Source organism: Trachurus trachurus (assembly GCF_905171665.1).
Source record: "Trachurus trachurus genome assembly, chromosome: 15".
NCBI classification, from domain to species: Eukaryota; Metazoa; Chordata; class Actinopteri; order Carangiformes; family Carangidae; genus Trachurus; species Trachurus trachurus.
Genome location: NC_139906.1, coordinates 19,981,293 through 20,008,643, shown reverse-complemented (window position 1 = coordinate 20,008,643; position 27,351 = coordinate 19,981,293). Strand labels below are relative to the sequence as shown.

Below are 27,351 nucleotides of genomic sequence, written 5' to 3'. Positions count from 1 at the left end.
GTGTGTTTTATTTTTATGAATTCAATTTCTACCTTGATGTATGAAGCACTTATTTGTTTTTCATGCCATCATCAATTCCTGTGGACAGACCAAAACCAACAATGCATTAATAAATGTCTTACATAGTCAGCGCCTGAAAGGATGCTTATTCATCCTCCAAAATTCTTAAAAACACCTGCAAGATAAGCCAGACAGGGATGTCAGAGAATATTAATAGGCTAATGTGTTGGTTTTGGTGTTTGATGTTTGGATGTATTGACAATAAGAAAACATGTAATATTGAGCAGCCTTTTCCTCTAATCAGAAACAGGGCCGCAAGTACATTTGGCTGGTGTTTCGCTAAAGTCTTTAAACGTTTTCTCAGAATTTAGATCTTGACTAAGATCTGAGAAGATAAAAAGAAATTTCAAGCTGTGGCTGCAGTGGATGTTCGGGGAATTAATTTACTCTGCCCATGTTAGAATATTAGAGCAGGGACGAGGCATATTGGCGCCCCAAAATAATGTTGTTCACTGCAGATTTATATTGATGCACTCTTTGAAATAAAGGAAGGATAAATGAAGGACTCGTGAAACATTTAAGGCCTGACCTGTGACTTTAAAAGATAAACCTGTCAACAGTTTAAATTTAGACATTTAAATAAGCGCTGTTAAAATGGGGTTAATTGCCTTAGTTGCTTTCAATATCCTCTGGCTCTATACTCTTTATATCCATTTCTTAACCTGGGGCAGTAATACATTTAGTCACGTTAAGGATCACTTTCAACCCAGCAACCTCTTCTTACACATGCCTTTCATGTGCTGTGAGAGTGGTTGGAGTTGTATTAATCTATTTGCGATGCACACTGGGAAGTAGGTTGGAACAGCTTGGGGTGCTCTAATGGTAATAATCTGAAGAGACCGTGAACATATCTGAATTTAAGGTGGAGTGTGAAAATCAAAAGTCATTGTGAAAACGGGACATTTACGAGTAGAAGGGCTGAGCAGCCTGAGCGATGAGGCAATTACCTTATTACATCTGCTCTTTCAATTACAATGGGAGGGGAGACAGAGGAAGAGAGGGGTTAATAGAAAACTAACCAATTCTGCTAATGAAGTTTAATATGATCTCTTCCTCAGATTAGAATACAGCAGTGTTTACTATTGCAGAAATTCTTCAGTGTCGGCGTGCCTAAATGCAATAAAGCACACGGTTTACAGCAGATAGAGTCAGACGAATGGTAATCAAACTGGAGTTGAGGAGAAAACCTTTGAGCTTTTCAAATGGGTTTTCATTATTTTTCAGACACATCCACTCCACAAAAGAAATTATTACAACTAGCCTCCACTACCACCCGACAACAGAGTTGCAACAGTTAGTTCAATGGGGTTAAACCATTTATTGAACCTGCAATTGTAAATATTACAGATTGGGCATACTCATGCATGGAGGAATCTTGTGCTATAATTTCGGACAACTCTACAGAGGACTCCACTATTACTTAACTACTACTACTACAAAGTGCTTTTTCATTTCTAATTTAAGCAAACACTGGTGCTCAGTGCTCAGACAACTGGGAATTAGATCAATTACATTTTCGCATCAGTATAGAGTTAATTGTCTCATTTTAATAGACTTGTTAGGCGGGGATCCCCATTTGATTTCACTCAAAATTTCGTTGTTTTACCTGGTTGGGTTGTTGAACAATATTGAAATCCATGTGTGCTGAAGGATTGTATAGTAGTGTTTGAAAGTATTTATCACTCCAAGTACTCACACACACACACACACACACACACACACACACACACACACACACACACACACACACACACACACACACACACACACACACACACACACACACACACACACACACACACACACACACACACACACTGTTCTGGGTTTCCTTTTCCCCCCAGGGAATTGTCAGTTTATAATTCACACTCATTATAACTGACTAATTCATAAATACAGGTATGCACCAGTACTTGAAATCCCCGAGGAGCATTTGTAGTTGTTACACACACAATGATGGACACTAAAGCCTGTCTAAATCTGAAAGTTTCTCAAACTTGTAAAAAGAAAAAGAAAAAGAAAAAGAAAGCAACTGAATTGTAAAAATGAGGGTGGTAAACTACTTCTGAAATGCAAATCAATGTGTGTACAGCTTTTAGTGGATCTCAAGGAGAGCAGACGATGGAAAACTAAATCACACCAGGTGTTTTTTTTACGGTCAAATTTTGCATGTTTTCTTCGTGTGGGTGCATGAAATAACCTTGTTTACAAAGACTCAGCAACTAAATGCCTCTAAACATAGAGAAAATTGTTCATACTGCACCGTGGAGAGGACTTACATACTGTTTATTCTAATATATTTTTCCATATCTCTTCTCCCTCGTTCTCCCATGTTTACTCACACAAACAATCTCTCTTTCTCTCTAGACAGGGAAAGTGAGAGAAGCTGCAGTTGGTGTCAAATCTGCTGACTGCGCTATCACTCCGCTATTAGTGACTGCCCCCATCTCAGCTCCCCCAGAGGCAGCTGAATTAAGAAGTGACTGAGCCTTACAAAGTTATGGTATTTCAATAAGGCTCAGTGACTGAGGAGAGGCGCGTGGATGGCTGTGAGGAGGCAAACTGGCATTAGTCATTTGCATTAGGACGTTTCTCTGTTCTCCGTTTCACTGTGAAGAAATGAAAGTAAAAGAAATGAGAACCTGTGATCATGGAATCTGTCTCATGCCGAGTAAAGTGAGCGCGACAACAAAGCCAGAACCTATGTTTATCAGGTCGCCCTATTAAAGCAGCAGAGCTGAGGAGGAAAAGATGAAGAGGGAAGGAAGGAAGGAAGGAAAGAGAGGAAGAGAGGAATGGCTGAGCTGTTATTTCAGGTTTTCTCTCGCTACGCAGTCCCAGCAGTGCACAGGGAATCGCTCTCTACATGAGCCTGATGTGCACTCCTCATTATGCTAAGCGGAGTCCCGTAGAGGCTGCTTTCGAATGGTACCGCTTCAGGAGTGGTATAGATACCCAGGAGGAGAAAAAAAGGGTTATTAATAACAATGTTGGAAACAATGATGATAGAAAACACTAATAAAGCTAATGCAGCCCAACAAACGAAAAAGAACAAGGAATCTCTCATCAGCTTTCTTGCCATGGCTCTGTTTCTCCATAGAGATGGTTGTTCTCTGTTCAAGTTTAATAACAATACTGTTTTTTGAGCAGGTTTCCTCTCAGTTCTTTTACACCTTTCCTAAACTGGTGGCATTGGAGCTGTATAACTCACAGGATAACTCACACCTGCCAGGTGTTGCAGTACTTTGACAGATTTCCTCATCCTTACTTGTAGGCTACACCAAAGCCATAATAAATCAATGCCTGCTGAGCTGCCACTCACATCCTGGCAATGTGCTTGCTATGAATATATGGGCAGTATTTTACATTTCCAGTTGGAAGCAACAGCAGCTGATTTAATACTATAAATAACTTGACTCTGATGCAAAGCAGCACATGGCATAATGTCCTTTTTCCCCCTAAGAAAGTCTAAGTTTCTAAATTTAGAAAATGCCAGAAAAATGAAGACAATCTGCAATCTACTACACAACTTTGCAATTTGGTAGCCACAGAGTATAACTGTTCTGGAGGGCAATAAAATTTTGATGTATTTCTACATCAGCTACATAGCTTAACAGCATCTGTTTGGTCGGTGGTGGGGATGGAAGGGATGAAAAGAAATTCCCTCAGAGGCAGGTTTATCTAACAGAGTCCAGCCTATTTGACGCTGAAAGAAAACAGTTTTTGCTGCTCTCGAGGTTCAATTTTCTGTGTATAAAAAAAAACATTTACAGTACATGACTTTTGATCCACAGCTCGCAATAAGGTGGGATGTAGAGGTGTTTTCGTCTTTAACCCCAATTTATGGTTTAAGTGAATGTGCTGTGTTTGTTTGTCTTTTTATTCATGAACCATGCTTGGCCAATAACCGGTGGCCTCATTGAGGAGGGCAGAGCAAACTATAACGGTGTACATTATCCAAGGCTGCACCTCAGACCTCTTGGCTACCTTATTTCATAAAGCACTTGACGCAGCTCAAATACCCGTTATTATGTTTGTGAAAATTCCTGTCATCTGGATGAGGGATTTCAAGAGGATTTCTTTGCTCGGACTATAAATACTTAATGAGTTTTGTGCATACGAGTGCTCCCTGGATAGCAGCCATGCTCCTCTCAAGGCAGTGTAGTAAAAAGGGGAAGAGGTGAAGGGAATGCTCGATGTTGTAAAACACAGTTTAACACGGACTATAGAGAGCATCAGCAGCTCCACGCTGTTGCATCTGCCTGCTGGTCAAACCACTACTGTGGACACTGCACATGTTACAGGAATTTGTGAGAATATTTGTGTGCAATACAGAAAAAGAAAATTGCATTAATGGAGGAAAAGATGAAGATGGTTTATTGAGGAAAAAAATAATTAGTTCATAAATTCTCTTTAAGCTTTTTTTTTTGTCAGGAATAATAAATAGATTTTGCTGAAATTTTAATATTCATTCGCTGGCTACTGTTTCTATGTCAATAATATGAGGAGATTTAGATTTGTCTTTGCTCAAACTGATCCCATCTCACCAGTGACTTGTCTTGGGTAAAGTACATCTGCCGGCTACACTGTCAGCACCTTAATACGGTCTCATAGAGGAGTGATATGCATTTTAATGGCCACTCTCCCACAAATCTAAATGATAGCACTCTGCTGAAGTTACTGCTGGAAATACTCCTCCCATATACAGTAGCTCACGGTATAAAAGAGCACAGGTGTCAGTAATAAAATTACCAGGCCCGAATGTCATTAGCTGCTTCAGTTTCAGGCTCAGGCTATTGTTTATGCTGCCTTACTGTCACACTTATTGGACTCTTGAATAGAGCTGCCATTGTTAATGTTATTAGTAACAGCTGTGCTTCTCCAGCTAAGATAAGTCTTATAGCCTGCTGTGAAAAAAGGCCTATTTGCACTGGCAAATTTTGGCCTTTTTAATTATGCACTCGCTTTTCAGACTCCATCCTAGAAACCTGTTGCAAAGTTACTAAGGAAATGAATTTCCTTTCATTTATAATACGTCTTTAATTATTAATTATTTACAACTTCAAACAGAAGTAACTGCATTCATTTGGATAAAAGTCAAAGTTAATTGTGATTTTGTATAAAATATACAACAGACAGTGCAGTACATGATACTATCCATATTATACTCACTTACGATGGCACATTAGATGAAGTTCACGTTTGCTCATTGATTAGTGATGGAAAAGTTGGTCTTGTTGAATTAAAACAGCTCCTCATAACAACAGCTGCGTGAGGTTCATAATGCTGTTTTAATTAGATGTTTCTATCACCCACACACCATATGCCAAAAAGTCACATGTGGGTGGATGTTTTGAATATTTAAGGCCACCTTTCTCTGGTGTTTAGTATTTATCTAAACTACACCTTGACAGTCACATAAACATATGCAGTTAGTCATTTTAAGATTTTGTACATCACAACTGGGAGTGTGACCAGGTAGCCTGTAATATATTTCATCTAAAGATTTCTGCTGAAACAAGGACACTGTGTATAAGCCCTGCTGACTTATGCTTTATTGCTCACATACACTATAAATCACTATTCGCTCACTCAACTGAAAAGTTTATTGAAAACAACTTGCACACAAAACTTTTAGTTAATTTTAGCTGAACTTATAATTTAGATCTGCAGCACAGATGAAAGTAACAGCGAATTAGATGATAGATCGAAAAAAGTAGGACAATGACTACATGTCACATAAAGATAAAAACGTTTCGTGAATATTTTACAGACTAATTTTACTTCATTCAGCCATCGAAGATAAAGTGCATGTGCACATTTTTAGCCTTGGACCAATTAAGCTGTATCGACAGTAGATTTAAATAAAATGAACTCAAAAGTCATAAATTGTTGATTTCACATAAAGCTCACAGGGGATAAATACTGTATGTGTGTTCATAGAGTCAGTTGTTTGCACTTCACCATAACATTTTATGTCATGGATGGCTTGGGGTTTACTGTCATTTAGTGTTTTGATTCGTCTCTTTTGAACATTGATTAAATCATTAAATTAGTAACATTATTTAATAAAATGACCACAAATTAAAATGTATAATACAATTTTGTTGTAAATTGTTAACGAGGGGATAACAGGGTGATGAAAGCATTAGGCTCAATATTGTTTCCATGTCTAGGTTGAACGACAATGCAAAAGAACTGAAATACTTATGCAGCTATGCCAGAGTTGAAATGCAATAACTGTCTGATCCAGACAGAGGCTCTTACTCACAAAGCCTCCAGTATTCTGCTGCACCCTGCTGGTGGTAAAGGACTTGTGCAGTTTACAGTCAGCGGATGATGCTCCAACCCCAAATTTGGCAACAGGAATCTGCACACACAGAGAAGACTTACATTTACTGCAATGCTGGTTTGCTCATGCTTTGCCCCTAAAAACACCAGAAAATAAATTAACTTCAAGAGAAACCTTACAGTCTTATTATGACCTGTTTCAATGACACCATTCAAAATACGGTTCAGGTTTTGTCAGTGCTTGGCCCTCTTTTATCTTTTTTTTGATCAACAAATTTTGATGAACTATTCACTCTATAAATGTGTACAGTGCTTTTGATTATGTTGTTTCGCATTTGGCTGCATATTTGCAGGACATGTTGTCAAACTGACAAAGATGTTTCCTGAATTTGCAGCATGTTTGTATATTTGCAGGTGCACGTGTTGCCTAAGTTGCACTGAATTGAGCTCAGGGCAACCGTACCTTTGGCTTTATTGGCTTTCTTCTGACTGTTAACAGACCAAACATTTATACTGTTGAAAGTTATCAGCAGCTCATTGTCATCGGTTGCAGCCTGATACAAAACTGTCAAAAATGATAAAGACATGCTTCTACACAATCCAATCACATGTATAATATAGTACGACAGTTTCAGGAACAATTTTCTGCACTTGAGTACTTTTACGTTAAATGTTTTAAGTGTATTTTATTCCTGAATATACTTGTGCATTAAATTAATAATTGCATTGTTGTATTGAGTGCGTGTACATTTTTACTGCGTGGTTTTTGTGTACACAGTACGGTACCTGAGTCTTTTCTCCATCGGATTGTGTGGGTTGAAAAGAGGAAGGAGGAAGTCGTAACAGGCTAAGTGGGCTTACAGCTCAGTGGGCGCCAAAGGCTGTCATGTTGGCACACGTGACTGCTATCCTTGCTCATCATTGGTGGAGGCCTGTGTCCACGCCCACCACGTCTCGTGCGTGCTGCTTTCCCGCGAACGGGACGCACTGTGGGCTCGTGCAGGCTGTAGCTGTGTGCTAGGTGATGCAGGGAGCGTGCAGTCGGGTGTATCTCACACATTTCAACGACGACAGCCTTCAAACTCGCACACATGGCGAAGCAAAGCTCTCTTTTCAATTTCTTCACAAAGTCTCCTCCGCCGGTCTCCAAGCCGAAGCCCAGTCCCTCTCCGGCCGAGGCGGACCTGCCGTCCTCGGTGCAGAAGTCCAACTCCTCTCCGAAAGAGCAAGCTAAACAAACCGCAACTACACCACAACCACCACAACAACAACCATCCAAGACTAACAAAGCAAAGCCGAAAAGTGACCCCAAGTCGAGCAAAGGGGGATTCAAGAAACTGTTCGGCGACAAAGCGGCTGCGACAACCAAAGAAAGGTGAGTTAGCTGTGGTTGTTTCGGGGCTGCGTAGTTGCTGGAGCCATGTTAGGTACCGTTTTTATTCTTCCTGCTGCAGAGTCCAGACAGTCTGCAAGGCCCCACTTTTTCAATAACAAAACGAGGGCATGTAAATCCAGCAAAATCATCCCGTGCATGAATATAAACAAGTGAAGAAGTTGTCGACTTTGAAAATCCACTGTTTGTTTTGAGTTACTTTCCTCATGTTCATTTCATGCATTTTATTCTGCTCGACATATAAATCACAGGTGAAAACTATGTACATTGTTTTTACATTGTCTAATGAACAATACTAGAAAATCATATTTAACAACATGTAGTGCAGAGATGATCCAAGGGAGATGTAGCCTACTTACTGTAGGCTCCGATGTGCTTGTTTGTTAATAGCAGTAGTATGGGCCCAGTTACACCCCAGTCTCTGCCCGTTAGATGGCATGTAATGTGTAGATCAAAACTAAAGTCAAAGAAAACTACAAATAAATACCTATATCAACACATTATTGTCTACTGACATTTGAGAACACATTAGTGATGACAAGCAAGTGCACATAAAAAAGAAATGAGCTGTGTCAAGGATAAACCTTTAATCCCAGGAGTTTAAAACTAAAAATAAAAATGACAAGTGAAAGTATCTTGTGTTGGTACCTTTTTTCCATTTGTATTGATCACTGTCAAAATTCTAAATGACTGTAACAGTTTTCAGTGCTGCAGTGTTAGTACAATCTGCACTATAGTGGATTAATTGCTCAATGGAAAACTGTCAACCTTTTTCCTCTTTATTGATTTTGTAAATAATTTTTCAAGTTGTTGAGGTTTTCGTGGCTTCAGTTTCTCTGTTGCGAATTTGCTGCTGTTAATAATAACTGATCATTATTTGAGCTTGGATTGTTGAACAGCTCATTGCATCTTAACTCAATCTTGACCTAAAAACTCTGTAATGCACACAGGATGATGCCTAGTTGTAGATAATCTTTGAGTTATACAGGTTGGCTAATAACAGATCCGTATGAAAACCAAATAAATAATCTCCTAAAATAACGTGTCTTTGTTTTTCTTACCTCCAGCAGCCCCTCATGCTCATTCAGCGCTGGTGCCCTTGTGTGGGCAAAACTGGAAGGACACCCCTGGTGGCCATGCATGGTGGTGCCACAACCTCTGACTGGACAGCAGATGAGGGGCCGGGGCCGAAAGCAACGCATACACGTCCATTTCTTTGATGAACCTCCTACAAGGGGATGGGTCAGCACCAAATATGTCAGAGAGTTCCAAGGTTGGTGACAGTTATTCCCTTGATGCTGATGAAGATGAGTAAAAGAAGAACATTTTGACTACATTAAATGTCCCTCTTTCTTGTTCCATGATTAGTTTCTACTCTGTTGTTTCAGGCTCTGACAGCAGTGATGCTAAAACTGGTGGGGTGTTCTTCAGCGGGAAGCCTGTCATCCGTCGTGCAATGGAGCTTGCTGATGGAGTCCTGTTTGACAGCCCAGAAAAAAGGTTAAAGATGCCGCTCTGTACAGACCCATCAGATGACGAAGAGGAGGATGAAGAAATGGAGGTGACTATGTGCAAATTCACGAGGCTGCATGTCAACTAAAGACTTTGCCAAGTTATTCTTCAATTCATACATCACTACTCACAGTAGTTGAGAGTAAATGTATTATATCTAATCAAGTCAAGAGTAGAAGTTAAATGTTTTCATTACCCGTGCTTATTTGTGCTCTGCCAGCTTGAGTCGACATTGTCTGATGAAGATATCACTGATGAGGATGATCAGAAAAACGAGGAAGTGAAGCCATCTAAGGCCAGCCGTCGTGCATCCCGATCTTCAACAGAAAAGAGCAACAAGGCCAAGCGGCGCCGCATCATCGTAGCCTCTGACAGCGATGGGTCGGGTGATGAATTCAAACCAGAACATGCTGCGTCCAGCAGCGAGGATGAAGAGGAAGAACCGATGGTGAGTAGCGGAGAGGAGGAAGAGGAGAGCTCGCAAGAGTCAGAAGTAGAAAGTCCCATCAAGCCTGCAAAGCGCAAACGTCCCGCAGAGAAGCCTGCCAGTGCAAAACCCAAAGTGTTTGCTACCCCGTCTGCTGCGCCGAAACGAGCTCCAGCAGCCGTCGCAGCCGACACAAAGTCTCGCCTGTCGGCCTTCTCTGCCCCCGACAACTTCGAGAGCCAGGCCAACGGTTCAGGCGCCGGCGGAGGTGCGACGGTCTGGGACCACGAGAAGTTGGAGTGGCTGCAGGACGGCAGGAGGAAAGACAAGGGAAGACGACGACAGTCGGAGGACGACTATGATCCGACCACCTTGTATGTGCCTGAAGATTTCCTCAACAGAAACACTCCCGGGATGCGTCGGTGGTGGCAGCTCAAATCTGACATGTTTGACACGGTGATCTTCTACAAGGTGGGGAAGTTTTATGAGCTGTACCACATGGATGCTGTGATTGGAGTCAACGAGATGGGGCTGACTTTCATGAAGGGGGCCTGGGCACACTCGGGCTTTCCAGAGATCGGCTTTGGACGTTTCTCAGACGTACTGGTCCAGAAAGGCTACAAGGTGGCCCGAGTGGAGCAGACGGAGACCCCGGACATGATGGAAGCACGCTGTAAGACCATGGCCAAGCCGACAAAATTCGACCGTGTGGTAAAAAGAGAGGTGTGCCGGATCATCACACGTGGCACCCAGACATACAGTGTGTTGGACGGGGCTCCCTCAGAGAGTCAGAGCAAATTCCTCCTGAGTTTGAAGGAAAAGGCCGAAGAGGAAAGCTCCGGCAGCTGTCGCACCTACGGAGTCTGCTTCGTGGACACCTCTGTGGGGTATTTTCACGTGGGTCAGTTCCCAGATGATCGTCACTGCTCGCGTCTGCGCACCCTGATTGCGCACTACTCCCCTGCTGAGGTGCTCTTTGAAAGGGGGAACCCATCTGTCGAAACCCGCAAAATCCTCAAGGCTTCTCTGTCCTCTGCTCTGCAAGAGGGACTTAATGCAGGAACACAGTTCTGGGATGCGCAGAAGACTCTGAAGAACCTGTCAGAGGAAGACTACTTCAAAGACACCGCCGGCAAAGAGCAGGAAACTGGAAACAGTCGTCTCCCTCCGCTTTTGAAAAAGATGACCTCTGAGAGTGATTCACTGTGCCTCACTCCTAAGGAGGGCTACGAGCTGGCGCTGTCGGCGCTGGGTGGAAGCATTTTCTACCTGAAGAAGTGTCTGGTGGAGCGAGAGCTGCTGTCCATGGCCAACTTTGAAGAATACGTCCCCGTTGATGTTGAGATGGAAAAAGCTGCCGGGCCGGCCAGTTTCTTTGCACAGACCCGTCAGAGAATGGTCCTCGATGGAGTGACGCTGGCCAACTTGGAAATCTTTCAGAATGGGTCAGGAGGGACAGAGGGGACGCTGCTGGAGTGTTTGGACACGTGCTCGACCCCGTTCGGCAAGAGGCTTCTGAAGCAGTGGCTGTGCGCTCCTTTGTGTAACCCCACATCCGTCAAGGACAGACTGGATGCAGTGGAGGACCTGATGGCAGCTCAGGCCCAGGCCACTGAGGTGTCAGACCTGCTGAAGAAGCTTCCAGATCTGGAGCGTCTCCTGAGTAAGATCCACAGCATCGGCGCCCTGAAGGACCAGGCACACCCCGACAGCAGAGCAGTGCTCTACGAGGAGGTCACCTACAGCAAACGCAAGATAGCAGACTTCCTCTCAGCGCTGGAAGGTTTCAAAACCATGCAGGAGATCGTTTCCCTCCTCGCTCCAGTTTCAGGGGAATTTCGCTCCACGTTGCTCCTTCAGATCATCAGCCTGAAAGGCGAAAAGGACGGCCTCTTCCCCGACCTCTCTGGCGAGCTCAGGCGTTGGGAGACGGCGTTCGACCACCAGAAAGCCCGCACCACGGGCGTCATCTCCCCGAAAGTGGGCTTTGACCCCGAGTACGACCAGGCTCTGAGCGAGATCAAGAGCTGCGAGCGAGAGCTGCAGGATTACCTGGACAGACAGAAGAAGAGACTCGGCTGTAGAAACATGGCGTACTGGGGAACCGGGCGAAACCGCTACCAGATGGAGGTGCCTGAAAGCGTCTCAGAGAGGAACATTCCTGAGGAGTACGAGGTAAAATCCACAAAGAAAGGCTGGAAGCGCTACGTGACAAGAGAGAGTGAGCAGCTGTTCTCAGAGCTGCAGGGATACGAGGAGAAGAGAGACGCTGCCCTGAAAGACTGCATGAGGAGGCTCTTCTACAACTTTGACAAGAACTACAAAGACTGGAAGACTGGGGTGGAGTGCATGGCTGTGCTTGGTAAGTGTTTTTTTGCTTCTTATAAATAAGCTTTTTTTTTAAAGAATGCATCAATCAAACAGACAAAGTAACACTTACAAGAACCAACTGTTCTTCTCATCCTCTGTGCATTTATTTTTTATCTTTTCTGAAAGTGAAAACATTTCAGGGTTCTTATGAAAACAAGCTGGCATCGCAGGTGTCTGCTCTAAATTCATTTCCTGCAGATGTTACCGATTAAAGCTGCATGCATTTAAGATGATGTTGCACAGGTCTGAGCGTACTGGGCCAAGTTGACGCTGATTAGTTTGTTTTTCACCGTTATGCAAGTTGCCTGCTGGTGTTGGCTCCTAACATAGTTTGCACAGTGTATTACTCGTCTCTTGCAGAAACATAATGTGCTCCATAATCTGTTTTCCTCTCACCGGACCACCCCTCAGCCACAGGACCTGTAGAGAGTTTTAAAGGATGTTCAGTTTGTCTTTTGTATTTCTTTATTTTTACCTCTAGTTAATTTTTATCTTTGTTTCTCCCCCTCAGATGTTTTGCTGGCCCTGTCACGCTACAGTCAGGGTGGAGACGGACCTATGAGCCGGCCCCAGGTGGTGCTCCCTGAGGGTGACGACCAGGTCGTACCCTTCATTGACCTCAACGGATCCCGCCACCCGTGCGTCACCAAGACCTTTTTCGGCGACGACTTCATACCCAACGACATCTTCATCGGCTGCCCTGGTAGCGATGAAAGTGACGAGTACAAAGGTCATGCTTTGTGTGTCCTCGTCACAGGGCCAAACATGGGTGGAAAGTCCACGCTCATGAGACAGGTGGGTCATACGTTGCTATACAGTAAGGGTCAAAAGTTTGGGCGCACTTTGTAGATTCATACTGAAGACATTAAAACCATGAAGGAGCACATGGAATGATCTAGTAAACACAAAATTAAATTAAAAACAAAATTGTTATCCGTCTCACCTGACCTAAACCAGGCTGAGATGGTTTGGGATGAGTTGGACCAAGTGAAGGCAAAACAGCCAACAAGTGTCCATCACTTCTGGGAATTCCTTCTTCAAGTAGGGATGTCACGATTATAGATTTTCTTGGTACGATTATTGTCAGAAAAATAAACACGGTATTACGATTATCACGATTATTTCGAAACACTATGAATGTGTAAAATCAAATATACAGTAGTGAAAAAATAATATTATAACACTAATCTCTTAATATAGGACCAGCTATTAATCCCCCGGGGAAGTGTTTGAAATATTTAAGTCATTAATTGTCATCTATACCAAATGTTTAAGTTTATTTTAATCTTTTTTTTAAATTACAAATGACACACTAACATTTAAATTCCTACCAATTAAATGTTACGTTAGATAAATCCAGTATCTGTGCATTTTCCTTTACTTTGGCGCACATCTGCCGATATGGTTCCGACATAATCTTTTTTGTAAAGTGACGGTATTTAGGAATCTTTGCGATTAATACTGCGATTAATTGTGAAAACAAGTAATCGTGACATCCCTATCTTCAAGACTGTTGGAGAAGCTGATGACAGGATGTCAAGAGTGTGTAAAGCAAAAAGTGGCTACTTTGAAAATTCTTATATAAAAACATATTCTGCTTTAACACTTCTGTGTTTACTACGTAATTCCATATGTGTTCCTTTATAGTTTAGATGTCTTCAGTATGAATCTACATTGTAGAAAGAAAAACCACTGAATGAGAAGGTGTGTCCAAACTTGTGACTGTAGTGTGTGTATATACACTATGTTTCCTCAAAGTGTGTGAATGTACAAAATATCTGAAGACACTGTTGGCCCATATTAACATGTAGTATTGGTCCGTATGTACAGTGTGGGCTGGTGATCATCCTCGCTCAGCTGGGCTGCTACGTTCCTGCTGAGAGCCTGCGCTTCACACCAGTCGACAGGGTCTTCACCCGACTGGGAGCTTCCGATCGCATCATGGCCGGTAACATCACAAACTCCTCATAACACGTCTAATGATCTGACCTTCCACCTCACGAGCTCTAAGCATGTACCGTCGACTCTTGTCTTCCGCAGGAGAGAGCACCTTCTTCGTGGAGTTGAGTGAGACCGCCAGCATCCTACACCACGCCACCAAACACTCGCTGGTGCTCCTGGATGAATTAGGTAGGTGGTTATTATTACAACTTTTTTCACAATGACGGCAAACACCATCGGAAGTCTCTTCGGCTCTCGTCTTCTTCCTGTGGTGATGTGTTTGTGGGGAGTAACCACTGAGCTGTGCACTGTTTGCAGGAAGGGGCACAGCCACTTACGATGGCACAGCGATTGCCAGTGCTGTTGTGATGGAGCTCGCTGAGAAAATCTGCTGTCGCACCCTGTTCTCCACACATTACCACTCCCTGGTGGAGGACTACGCCAACAACCCTGCTGTGCGGTTGGGACACATGGTGAGTACAACAATGCAAAACAAGTAGGAGGAAAAAGCTCTGATTGAAATTATTATCCAGGGAAATATATTCTGAAATGCGTTTGCTTATTGCATCCGGTTATTGTATTTGGTACGCGGTGGAGCCAATGTCAACAATCTCAGTCTGTTTTTGTAAGTTAAGCCTTAGATACAGGAAATAAATGTTTCAAGCCCTGTTTCTTGGTTCAGTAAAGAGCCTTGAGGGTACTGAGTACATTTTCTCCTACACAAAAGCAACAAAGTAGTGATTTGTGTGTATGAACATAAAGATTATTCCCTCAGATTAAGAGAACAGAGCAGCTGTTTTCATGCTGCTGTTATTGTGGGTACTCTGCTCACTACAGCCTCTTACCTCCAGTTCCTGTTACTTCAATAATACAATGTTAAAGGGATAGTTCAACATTTTGGCAAAATGGCCCATTGCCATAATCCTTATAGTCATAGCAGTAGGTTCGTTACCTTTAATTATTGGTGCAAGCTATTTTTAGAACGGCGGAGCTGCTCAGAGCTACGCTACAGAGGCTTTTGGGATTTCTTGGTTTCCCTTATCAAACTCACAATCCAACAACTCCAAAATGCTCTCGTGGACAAGTTGTGATCTGCACATTCACCACGGCGCTATGAGATAATAACGGAACGTTATGAGACAGAGTTGTTTTCAAGGTAAATTCATGCAAAACAGCTCAAGCAAGCATTTGCTTCGAAAACAACTCCTACTGGTAACGTTCTGTTATTATCTCATAGCGTGGTGAATAAGCAGGTCACAACTTGTCCACAAGAGCATTTTGGAGTTGTTGGATTGTGTATTTGATGAGGGAAACCAAGAAATCCCAATAGCCTCCGTTGCGTAGCCCTGAGCAGCTCGCGACTCGGCCCGGCCGTTCTAAAAATAGCTTGCACTGACAATTAAAGGTAACAAACCTACTGCTATGACTATAGGGATTATGGCAATGGGCCAATTTGCCAAAATGTCTATATGAGGCTATGTGGCAGTTTTGCACACATTGGTTGTTTGAAAACAACATCTTGCTCATTATTTGTGCACAAATGATTTCACCCATGTGCAGCCCCAGTATTAAGTGTAACGTCTCTGTCCTTTCTCCTTTCAGGCATGCATGGTGGAGAACGAATGTGAGGATCCAAGTCAAGAAACTATCACATTCCTCTACAAGTTCATCACCGGTGCCTGTCCAAAGAGTTACGGCTTCAATGCGGCCCGACTGGCCAGCCTGCCAGAGGAGGTCATCCAGTCAGGACACAGGAAGGCCAGAGAGTTTGAGAAGAGCACCATCAGCCTCAGACTGTTCAAGTACGTATTTATAGTTCACTTTAATACATCCGGTTGCCCCCCTCATGTTACCGCAGTGACACCCTGCTGTCTGCAGCCTGTTGTGATTCCTCTCCCCTTGTCTCTTGCAGGAAACTCTGCCAGTTCGCTGAAGACGCAACACTGGACAAAACACACTTTGCTTCCCTTGTTCAGATGCTCAACAACCTGTAGTTTGTAAAACACGATTTTGTTCTTGCTGATTTTTTTTGGGGTTGTGTCAGCACTTGAAAAAACACTACTGTAATGATCTAATAAAGTTTATTCTTTAAAAAAATGACAATGTTTCATCTAGGAAATTAAACCCTTTTAATTCACGCTAGCGCCTACATAACGGTTATTGAATACTTCACAATATATTAAGTCTAGATGTTATGATACATGCATACATTTCAGTCTGTATGAGAACCCACAATCACCAGTACACATGAATGGGGAGGGAAGGGTGGGGGGGGGACTGGGGGGGCAATGAAACCATATAGCGCTGTATATAGATACTTGTCTCAGCTTCAGTAGAGTAAAAGCCTTTTAAATTCTCCAGCAACATTGGCAAACAAGGGAAATAACATCAAAATTAGCTGTGCTTTCACGAGACTTGTTCTTTTTTTTTCTGACCTCAATACAAGTAAAAAAAATCTGTTGTATAAAAAAAGTCTCTATTCTACATTTGAGCCCGTTCGCTGATCCTTATACAGGGCAAGATGTCAATAGATTATGTAATCTACTTGACTGATAAATCAATGACAATTAGTCAGTGTACCACAGAGGGTACAACCAGCCAAACATCCTCTGTAACATGCAAAATACCCTGACCCCAACCAGCAAAGTGTGTTTATTTTCTGCTAAATAAAGAGGCTGGTTCTTAATTAGAAACTACACCAGTAATTTGTTATATAACTGCAGCCTTGGGTAAAAATGCTTGACTCCCCCCTCCATAGTTTTTTCCTTAGAAATTGGCTCTTGCATGACAAACTGAAAATATGCATAGATTATGTAAAACAGAGTGAAAAATAACAGTTCAGCTTCCTTACACAGACAAACATTTAGGATGTTACACAAGTATTGTGAAAGCACATTTCAGCATCTTTCTTTTCAGTATTGCAAAGGTAAATGAGTCAACATTGCTGGAGAAAATGTTTAGTGTTTTCCTCTCTTTTCTCTGATCTCTTTCACAGAAAGAAGTTAGATACTGCGACATGAGTATAATTACAGCAATTCTAGGGTATAATAACCAAAAAAATTAAACACATTTAATAAAATAAAGACATTCAAGTACAGTAAGATTTTTGCATGAAAATACAAAACTACACAAAAAGCATTAAAATCAAATCTCAACAGTTGTCTCAAGGGGGTGAAAAAAAAGATGGAAGTGCTAGGTCATTTTTCCCGTACATATTCATACGAGCACGTCGGTTGCCCAGTGATGGAAGCATTGTTGTATTCGGGGCCTTTGCCACCTAATGAGAAAAGTTGTGCCTCTTCTGACTGAGCATCTGTCCACGATGGGGCTGTACATGACTGCAGTATCTCTTTCTTCTTCTTTATAGCAGATGAGCCTGTGGCTTCTTGTCCGCGTCCCGCTTTCACTCGCATGACTGAAGCAATGCGCCCACAAACCCTGAGTCAGCTGTTCTTCTGCTCCGTCCCACTGATGTCGTCTTTTTTGTCAAATAATTGAAGAAAAGAAAAAGCGAGGCATCCATAATCAGACCTTTTTTTTTTCTAAATGTCTCCTTTTAGCAGGTTCGTGTCCAAGTCTCTTTTTTTCTTTAAAGTCACTGTATATGCTCTGTCAAAGTGAATCTGTATTTTAGTTTGGATTTATTCCTCCACTGCACAACGTAAAGTGTCTCATGTCCGTTACTGCTGAAGCACAAAAGGACCTTGGGTCTCAAGCTCAGTTGTGCTGCAGTGTGTTGGACTCTATAGGAGGAGCCGAGTCGTACAGTGTGTCTGTGTCGTGAGTTGGCTCTCCGGCTAACGTGCAAGGATTTGACAGCGTCCCTGCACCACAGTCACAGAAGAATCTGCAGGTGGAGAGAGGAGAGAAAAATCAGTACATGTACTTCATCAAGGTACTAGGAATAAAACACTGTTGATACGATATGCAGCATATATGAACCACAAAGGTAAAAACATGTTGGAAGCTGCACTTCTTTGTTAATTCAGTTACTGAGGTAAGCTTTTGTAAATTAAAGCTTTTTTTTTAATGGAAGTCATAATCTTCCCCGGTTAACTCATTATTGAACATTGGATCAAATCTCATATCAGATGAATTGTTAATATTTCATGTTGCTTCTAGTACTCTTCACTCTTCAGATGGTCATTTTAATTAGTGGTACATATTAAACGACTACACTAATGCCTGTGAAAGAATTGGTTTCACCCAAGTGTTGCCTTTAAAGCAGCACAACACTCCGACCTGTTCTACGGACCAGTGATTGTAAATCAAGGACAACCTGCCAAAAGGTGTGACATCACGACTGACAGCTGTGACTGTCATGGTCAAATCATGAACAGGACCTCGATCAGTACAGCACAGACTCAAAATGTGTGGCTTATGTGTGTGCACAGAGGTAAGAAGTGAAGATGCATCATCATCATCCACCTGTTTCAGACACTTGTGACTGGGCCCTCTCCGAACTCTTACACTCTTCTCCATCAACAAGTTAAACCAGTAACAAAATGTGATGACGTGTGTATAGGAAAGGACCAGGGTTTGTTTCGGACACTCAGGATCACAGCTTTTCTTTGTGGCGGTACAGGTTAGTCAGACTGACCTATCGTGTCTGATGAACTCCACGTCATGTCCTTGGTGACACTTCTTGATGCAGTTCACACAGATGGCGTTGCGGTCTGTTGTGTTACAGGTGTGACACCTGTGGGGAATCAAAATTGCGCTTGTTAACGACCACAAAGCAGACGGAGGTATTCTAGACACAGTGACTGCGAGTGTGAATGTAAATTACCTGTAAAAATCGTGCATTGGGTAGCTGGTGTAACTTGAAATCTTGTACAGGCACTGACCTCTGCTCACAGCCTTCTCAATGGCATCTTGATTGTTCATTATTTTATTATCTGGAGGAAGAGACGATAGAAAATGGTCAACCACGTGGAACAGGGATTTCAGGGTCTGTCAAGAAAAAAAAAAGTCTATATCTTTGTGACAGTACCTTTCATTGTGACGTTGACACCAGATGCAAGAAACAATCCCCCAAAGCGATTGTTGAAGATCTGATTGCCCTCTAGAGTCGCTGTGGCATGATTGGTGATCTCAATGCCTAGAAGGTAAAAGGTTCATGTAACAGTGGGTAAGGATGTTTAAAGGTTGCAATAATGAACAATAAGGACTTCAAGCACCTCACCACAATTTCAAAATGATGACATATTACAGCTCATGTACATGTGACCCACCTGCAGCGAAGCCGTCAAATATCCTATTTTTCCGTAGGACGGGGTGGCTGTTGGTGCTGATCAGGACTCCTGCTTGGGCGTTCCTAAAGATGTCGTTTTCCTCTAGCAAACCTGAAGACAACCACAACGTCAATTATCTATATTGAAAGTGCTTGATTGAAATGATGTAGAAGAGTTATGCTGATCTATGTTAACTGAATTCCAGCCCATCCAGATTCATTAAATAAATCGTTAACTCACCTCTCCCTCCGTTGAATATACAGATCCCACCGTCTCTCCCATCATGGATCTTATTCCGCCGCAGAGTGGGGTTGCTGTCCGTCTTGATCCACACTCCTGCCATAGCATTGTCAAAGATCTCATTGTCCTCAATAAAGCCAAGGCCTGAAAAAAAAACACACACACATCAGCATTGATCATAACAGCGACAGTGAAATAAAATGGTTAGTAATGACAACAGAAGAGACTTCTTTGCTTCTCACCTGAGTTGTAAACCAAAATGCCTCCGTTCTGACCTCCCCAGATCTTGTTTCGCCTAATCTTGGGATTACTGCCGGTCCTGCCGAAGAAATGGAGGACACACAAGACACAGTTGATCCACTGCTTCACTGTTGCTACACATTTTATTCCATAACAAGCTCTTATCATCAGGTCATCTCACTTTACTGGAACATTCATCCACTATAAACATGGATAAAAATAGGAATTTTGTGTGCCTGCTGTTTTCCTCTCACCTGATTTGAACTCCAGAGTACATGTGATTGTAGATATCATTGTCTTCCAGCACACCATGGCCATTGTCATAGAAGTAGACCCCAACCTAAAAGACAGTGAAAAATATTAGCTCCCATTTATTCATGTATGAAAACACTGCATTTTATCAGATACTTGTGTGTTTGTGGTTGGTGATTTTACATGTATTTCTCATTACTGAATTATTACTATTGTGTAATCTTACCTGCTTCCCGCTGTGTATCCTGTTCCTCCTCAGTACTGGCGTGCTGCCTGTTGTCACCCACACTCCTGCCAGCGTGTTGCTGTACACCTCATTCTCTTCTATGACGCCCTGTCCTTTTTCATGCTGCGTGATACAAAACCAGCGTACATTACTGCTGTTCTCAAAATTACAGCAAATGAAAACTGCAGAAGTGAAAAGCGTACCAAGATCTAAGACTGTTCCTGTCAGAGAACAGATCAGAAGATGAGTTTAAAGACGGGATGTATTTGTCAAATATTTACCACGTATATGCCGCCATGTTGGCCATCGTGGATCTTGTTGTGTCTGACGATGGGGCAGCTGTTCGTCCGGATCTGGATTCCTGCCAGGGCGTTACCATAGATGTCGTTTCCTTCGATGAGGCCTCGGCCGTCACCGAAAATGTAAACGCCACCTTGATTGCCATTAAAAATGGCGTTACCCCTGTTGTGTATACAGAACAACACGTGAGGACATGATTCAGTTGCGCATGGATCAGCGCCTAAAATTGATATCTTCTAAGTTGCAATTCAAATTTCATATTTGCCCATTTGACAGCCAGGGCACACTGACCTTATTGTGGGGTCACTGTTGGACGTGATCCACACCCCAGCAAAGTTATTTGCATAGATCTTGTTTTCGATGAACTGGCCGCGGCCCTTTTCGTGCACATAGATGCCCCCCGTCTGACCGTGATGGATCTCACAACGAACCACTGTTGGGTTGGCGTACGCCTTCACTTCGAAGCCGGCTATACGGTTCCTATGGATGTTGCAGCTCTCAAAGTAACCCTGGAAACGGATGGAAAAATACAAAGTTACTATGTTTTTTTTCCCTCAGCCCATGATTGAGAACCTTGTGTGACCGAAGCTGGGTGCGGTCACACAAGGTTAAACGACCGCAACTGTCGTTGAACACTCGACCACAGATTTTGTTTTGAATAAATCAAACATGAGCTGGATCTTACCATGCCGTGGTCAAACGTAAAAACGCCAACGTCTCTGCCGTGGTGGATGTGATTCCGTCTGATGATTGGATTCCCATGGTTTTTCACCCAGATCCCAGCCAGAGCATTGTTTGAGATCTCGTTGTCTTCATATATTCCCTAAAAAAGGGTGGGACAATAGCTCACATTTTTACTCTATTTTTTCCCTTTTTACACTGCCCGCAATATGCTCAGGAGATGTATGGTTGTATATGTATGTGAATTATGTGGCTGTGTATATGAAAAAGAAAAAGAAATAATAAAAACTTGATCACAAAAAAAAAATCCCTAAAAAGTTTGACAATTGTGTGTTTAATAGTTATTTTTGACTTTTTTCTGTATCTTATCATCCTATTACTTGGAAAAACTGAGAAAGATGGTGTGCAATTAATTAATGTAAAGCTATGATACCCAGCCATACAATAATACACTGACACAAGTCTTCATGTGTTACCATAACATTCAAACGACACGGGTAGCATATGTGTCTTACCTGTGCATGGTCGGTGATGTAAAGACCAACATTTTCACAGTCGCTGATGTTACAGTGCTTGATTGTAGGACAAGCACCCTGGCCGCTGACACAGACAGCCGACCCCACTGGAACAAACAGAGGAGAGATTTATTACTATCTATGTCAATATACTTATCACAAACACACACAGTGATTACAAACATATCCAGTTGTTGGGTCAAGGATCATTACCTGTGCATGTGCTGCGTATGATGCAGTGGTCGATGATCGGGCTGCAGTTGACTGTAATCTCCAAGCAGTGGTGTGCATTGTGGTGCTGGGCGGATTTATCATCAGGATTGAACTGCAGTGGACATATTATCTGTCAGCAACAGCTATAACTTCCCCGGTGAATGTCCACATTAACCTTTAAGGGTTCACTCACCCTGATGGTCATGTATCCAACGTAAGCGTCTTCGGAGCCTTCCATGAATACAAATGTGGAGTCTCTGGTATTCTCAATGATGACTTTCTCTGCTACTTTTCCAGGAGCTACGTAAACGATCAGGAGAGTTACCATTAGAAAAACGAGACTAAACAAACACACAGTCAAACAGGACAGTGGCTATCATTGCACACATACCAGCTCCAATCATTGTGATCGGCGACTCGATGTAGATCCATTCGTCTGTGTAAATACCAGAGTGGACGAATATCAGGCCATCAAAATGAGGCTCCTGACCCCCTCCGAGAGCATCCTCAATGGTGTCATAGTACTGCAGGGAAACATCACAGGTCAGGTCAATCATGACAGCTTTAAGGTGGTGGGGGAAACCTTTAGAAATGCTGGAGAGAGTTTACTTACAAACATGTTATCTCTCCCTTTGTATCTGGCAGGATTACTGTAGAAATGTTCTGCAAAGCCTGGCTTAACATGTGCCCCTTTATACTGCAAAAGAAAAAGTATTCACATGATTACTCACATGCTAAAGAAATTAATAATCTACAATGAACAAATTCAGAGCACAAAGACATGGCACTGACGCTGCATTTTGAACAAGAGGAGGGGGGAAAAAAGTCTGAGACATTTTTGGTCCCGAGAAAACGATCCTAAAGGTCGCTATATCGCAAAGGAATACAATTTAAACACATAGTTCTCTTCTACGCCCTGCTTACTGAATGTCACCATTATGGCCTGTGGTGCTGTCCTTTCACATGACATTAGCTGTCCACACACGGGAGGATTTGAAGTCACACAGATGGGAACGACAAAGTCGGTGCCACTACGTATAGCTACCAACAGCTATGTGCCACTGTCTTGTTTGCTTCATAGCAAAATATGAAATAAGACGGTTCTTTTGACGGTGAAACATCATTGTTCATGGAGAGAAAGCAAAAACCACACATCAAAGTAAGACTGCTGTAAGATTAGCAGTGAATCAGTGAGTCCACAGGAGGTTCCATACCAGCTGCTGAAAACTTTCCTTCCACGGGTTTGGCTGCTCATATTCTTCAGGGTTTATCTGGTAGAACTTCCCTGCCTCAGGGTGCATCATGGGTCGCGTGTATTCAAAAACTTCCATGTACAGCCTCTTCCTGAAACACATGAAGGCACAATAATGATTAACGCCATGCTCCTCTCATTTGTGGTAGAATGCCTTTGTCAACAAGAGCTTCTGTGTTGGAGACCGACTCAGACAAACAAGTAGCTAAATGGGAATGCTACTGTTACTGTCCTCGGGACATTTGAACTAAATTATGATGAGAATATCTATAAGATACAAAATTTAAAGCTGTTGTTAAACTTTTAACAAACACAAAGAACAACAAATATCCCCCCCCAACAGTGTACTCCAACATGTCTCACCAGAGGATGGGGTCATTGGCCAGTTCACTGAAGCGTTTGCACACACACGCAGCACGGCACAAGTCCTGCTCCAACAGGTACGAGAAGATCTTTAGCACCACCTCGTCTGGAAGCTTCTCCTGTAAATACTGCTCTGCCGGAGCTGCTGGGAGGAGGACGACCACAGAGTTACATTTAAATGGGCAAGGACAGGGTTTCGGATGGGGCATAGTTCAGATCACATGAGATATCTTGGTGCACAACAGAAACACATTTCTGCAGAGATGATGCTCATCACTTAAATGTATAAAAAAAAATACTTTTTTCAGTATTCAGAAATGTATTAACAATGGTAGGAGTCCCACAGTCTTTATCCAGTATTGATGTCAACACACAACACAGCTGGCTCCATGTGTGCAGGGGAGGCCAATCCGAGACCCCCAGAATTAGCACTTTGCTATTAGACCAGGAAGGGAGACTGAACACTGAAGCATTACATTTTCTTTTTGAATGTCACCTTGGTTTTAAAAAGAAGCACAGCATAAGGTACATGACCAATCTTTTTGTTCGTTTTGTTTTTTCTTTTTGCAATGTACTCTGACATGTTAAGTGCAAAGCCAGAACCAAATACCATGCAATGGCTGTTTGGGCTAGAATTACACAGCATGAGGAAGCCCCCAAATACCACAAACAACAGAGCTATATTTTCCCCTTGCTGAAGCTCATGCTGCTGCTTCACATCTTTACCAAAGGTCTTTGAAGGGATGATGTCACCATGATACCATGCATAAAAATGGCATTGTATTTGGAACTATTCTATTCACAGATCTCTTATTGTGAAAGTGAAACTTAAAATGTTGCTGTGTAAAAAAAAAATACAGACTCCCCAGTAATATTTCACATTAGAGGAAAAACTGTTCATTTTTCCCTGATCATGCATTCATTATATTGACAGAAAAGTGATTAATCCAACATATTAATCCCACAGTTACCTCTCACATCTGACAGGAAACACTAAAAAGAATTCATCTTTGAGGAAGATCCATTTTTATGTCAAGAGTAATGTGCTCCTAATTACCTGGTAAATCTTGACACTTTCCTGAAACTCTGGGGCGCTTAGGCCGGTGTCCAAAGTTGTCTGTGGTTGAAGTCGAAGCACCCTGTGGATTAGAAGAGACGTCAGTAAAAAATGGAAATATTAATCAGCGTTACGTCATCCTTTAGCCTTTTCTGCAGTTTTTTTTAAGGACGTCTGGTAAATTTACCTCCATGTTTGTCTTTGTCGGACACACTGTTCTCTTAGGTAGAGACTTTCTTCGAAGCTGGTAGGGACTATTCTGAGCTCCTGGACCGGATTCTTCTGCGACCATATCTGCAGGAACGTCCTCATCTAGAAATGGTGGAAAAGATAAAAACTGAATAATTACAATGATAAAGAATAAACAAATGCAAACTATTCTATGCACCGGGAAGACTTAGAAAAGCAATTTGTTTCTCCATCATTTCAAATATGTTTATTAGACAGTGGTTACTGATATCAATAATACTAGGCCTGCATAGCATTCACTTTGGTCCTTTGTGGTTTTTTACAGGATTTTCTTTAAGGTTTTGTTTGTGAAGCACTTTGGCACAAAGATGGTTTGCTTTTAATGGTGCTATATAAATAAAATAAACTATAAACTAAACTAATTGTTAATCATAGGAACTATTAATTGTAAACAGAACAGTTTTGTTCATCACCTGCTCTGTATGCTATGCATTGATTACAAATCCTATCAAGAGAGGATTCAATCAACAGAAAAACAAAACAACCATAACATCAACCCTGACCTAAAGCAGACATCTGTTTGTAAGCCCATTCACTGTGTGATGATGAGTTGATAGCTACCCCAGATGGGAGATGCAAACTGTCTGCTTGTTGCTCTGGTTGCAAGGATCACTCTCCCCGGCTACTGGCCCAGTAACCACTACAAACACAGACTATGAAACAGACTGGGCCAATTAGAGCAAGTTGTCTGCAGATGTAAACTGACTGACTCTCCTCCTGTCTTGTTTGCCTTAAACAAATACATTTCACTTCAGAGCAAACACACACACAGACTGTGTTATGTGAAAAGATACTTTTAACAAAAACACTATCATTTACTCATCCACTGTCACATTAAAATTATGCTAAAAACATCCGGACAGAGAGAAATAAGTGTCATGCCTGAATGAATGAAACGAGAAAGGGAGAAACACTACAAACCCACTACCTTGTACTGATTAATTATTGGAAGAGACATGGCAGTTTGTTTTCCTTGAAATCAATTTATCAAAATTAACCTTCAGTGTAGTATGTTTACAATCACTCTTATGAGAAGCAACTAAGAGTTAACCCTGTGCTTATGATTGCCATTCAAACGATGTTATGAGATCCAATATCACAACATGTCACTTGTCCACCTGACAACGTTTAACCGGGTTCAGCAACCAGCCCTTTGCAACACGGACTGGGGTTTCATCCGTGGCCCCTAATGATTAAAGAGCATCTCTCATCTCCACGCTGTGTTTACTTTGGGAAAAAATGCAGTCAACATTCGTTTACATGACACCGTCTGTTGTCACACAGCGGTACTGGAGGAAAAAAAAAACAAGACAGTATACGCATACTGTGGTAACAATTAGGTTACTATACTTGTTACAGACATTACATCCCTGCATTGTCATTTTAACGTTGTAAAGATTATAAGAGGGGTGAGACTTTTTCTTTTTCTTTTTTTTGAAAACGCCAGGACGCAGATAGCTAGCCAAACATGCTAATAATAACAGCTAACTAGCACTGGCTAAGTCCAGTTAGCATGCTACGACAAAACCACTTTGTGTATCCTTCTCTGCGTTTGTCACCCGTGAACCCACCTAAACCACTGCCGCCTGCACCTCGTCGGGGCCCCCACGAATGTAAACTTGGCTGGCAAAAGCGCAGATTTCGGCAGCGCTACGAGGCCAGACAAGAAAAAGAAAAGGGCCGACTCGGAGCAAAAAAAAAAAAAAAAAAAATCAAGCAAAACAAAGCGCGGCCTGAATGCTAGGTACACACACAGAAGCCTCGGTGTTTCCTATCTGCACGGCGACCGTTAAGAGACTGCTGTTTGGATACCCCACAGTTTTACCTCAACAGCCAACGTTACCCTAATGTACATACTACATATGACCGTAGAGAATAGATTAATCCGTACAATCGTGAAAACAAACGTTTTATTTCTTAAACTACGTGTTTGACAAGCCGTCCAGTGTCGCTAGCTAAGGTTACCTCTTTCCTGGTGGTTCCTCTCCGGCTGCACCGGGCGCGGCCTCGATACTCGCCTAGGTCTTCTGCTAACGTTACTTGCTCTGACGGAGTTCATTTGGGGTGTTGGTAATCTTGGAAGGAAATGTCGAAGCCTTCACAGCAGAAGAGGCGACGCCAAGCACATCATCTATGTCTTTTTCTTCAGCATTGCACGATCTGCCATGTTTTTTAGCCCGTGGGTCCTGGTACACACACAAAAAAAACGTATCGCGGTGTGTTATTCCCGTTCCCCCTGCACTGGTGTTACGTCTGGCCCCGTTTTACTGTAGCAGCAGGAGGAGCCATAACAGACGAGCACGGTCCGTCAGGCCCCGGTCACATCACATGGGAGGACCTCTCGCCGTCACGTCGCTTCCCCCAGTCCACGGCGGTCTATTCAAGAGTAGTGTTCAGCTGGTGGAGAAGGACTGTCTGTTGCCCTCCATACACTGACTTCTTTTAACAGCTAAAGATTTCACTTCGGTTAAGTCTATCAGGCACATCGATGGCAGCAGACCTTTACCTTTACCCGTCTCTCTTCCTGACCCAGCT

General features: G+C 42.5%; 2 protein-coding genes across 4 annotated transcripts; one reads left to right on the top strand and one right to left on the bottom strand.

The window, feature by feature from the left end:
• Positions 1 to 7,363: 7,363 nt before the first annotated feature.
• msh6 (mutS homolog 6 (E. coli)) lies at positions 7,364 to 16,119 on the top strand. The gene is made up of 10 exons (XM_083988454.1): positions 7,364 to 7,726; positions 8,812 to 9,017; positions 9,133 to 9,305; positions 9,477 to 12,045; positions 12,565 to 12,848; positions 13,884 to 14,001; positions 14,094 to 14,183; positions 14,313 to 14,467; positions 15,597 to 15,796; positions 15,907 to 16,119. Exons 1-10 carry the CDS (start codon positions 7,443 to 7,445, stop codon positions 15,986 to 15,988), a joined length of 4,161 nt encoding a protein of 1,386 aa, XP_083844580.1. The 5' UTR covers positions 7,364 to 7,442; the 3' UTR covers positions 15,989 to 16,119.
• On the bottom strand, positions 16,100 to 27,074 carry fbxo11a (F-box protein 11a). Of its 3 annotated transcripts, none has more exons than XR_014595994.1 (22): positions 26,782 to 27,074; positions 24,755 to 24,879; positions 24,568 to 24,649; positions 23,511 to 23,655; positions 23,110 to 23,239; positions 22,509 to 22,592; positions 22,287 to 22,419; positions 22,089 to 22,195; positions 21,896 to 22,007; positions 21,683 to 21,789; positions 21,172 to 21,309; positions 20,778 to 20,995; positions 20,468 to 20,648; positions 20,187 to 20,309; positions 19,963 to 20,048; positions 19,711 to 19,787; positions 19,469 to 19,612; positions 19,229 to 19,339; positions 18,988 to 19,095; positions 18,842 to 18,892; positions 18,595 to 18,693; positions 16,100 to 17,841 (listed from the first exon to the last, which is right to left on the bottom strand). XR_014595994.1 is itself a non-coding variant. In XM_083988455.1 (22 exons), exons 1-22 carry the CDS (start codon positions 26,873 to 26,875, stop codon positions 17,712 to 17,714), a joined length of 2,643 nt encoding a protein of 880 aa, XP_083844581.1. In that variant the 5' UTR covers positions 26,876 to 27,074; the 3' UTR covers positions 16,100 to 17,711. The 3 variants fall into 3 exon arrangements, 2 of the variants coding, with proteins under 2 accessions (XP_083844581.1, XP_083844582.1); XM_083988455.1 differs by having other exon boundaries at positions 18,784 to 18,892; XM_083988456.1 differs by having other exon boundaries at positions 18,784 to 18,892; positions 23,511 to 23,652.
• Between the last annotated feature and the right edge of the window lie 277 nt (positions 27,075 to 27,351).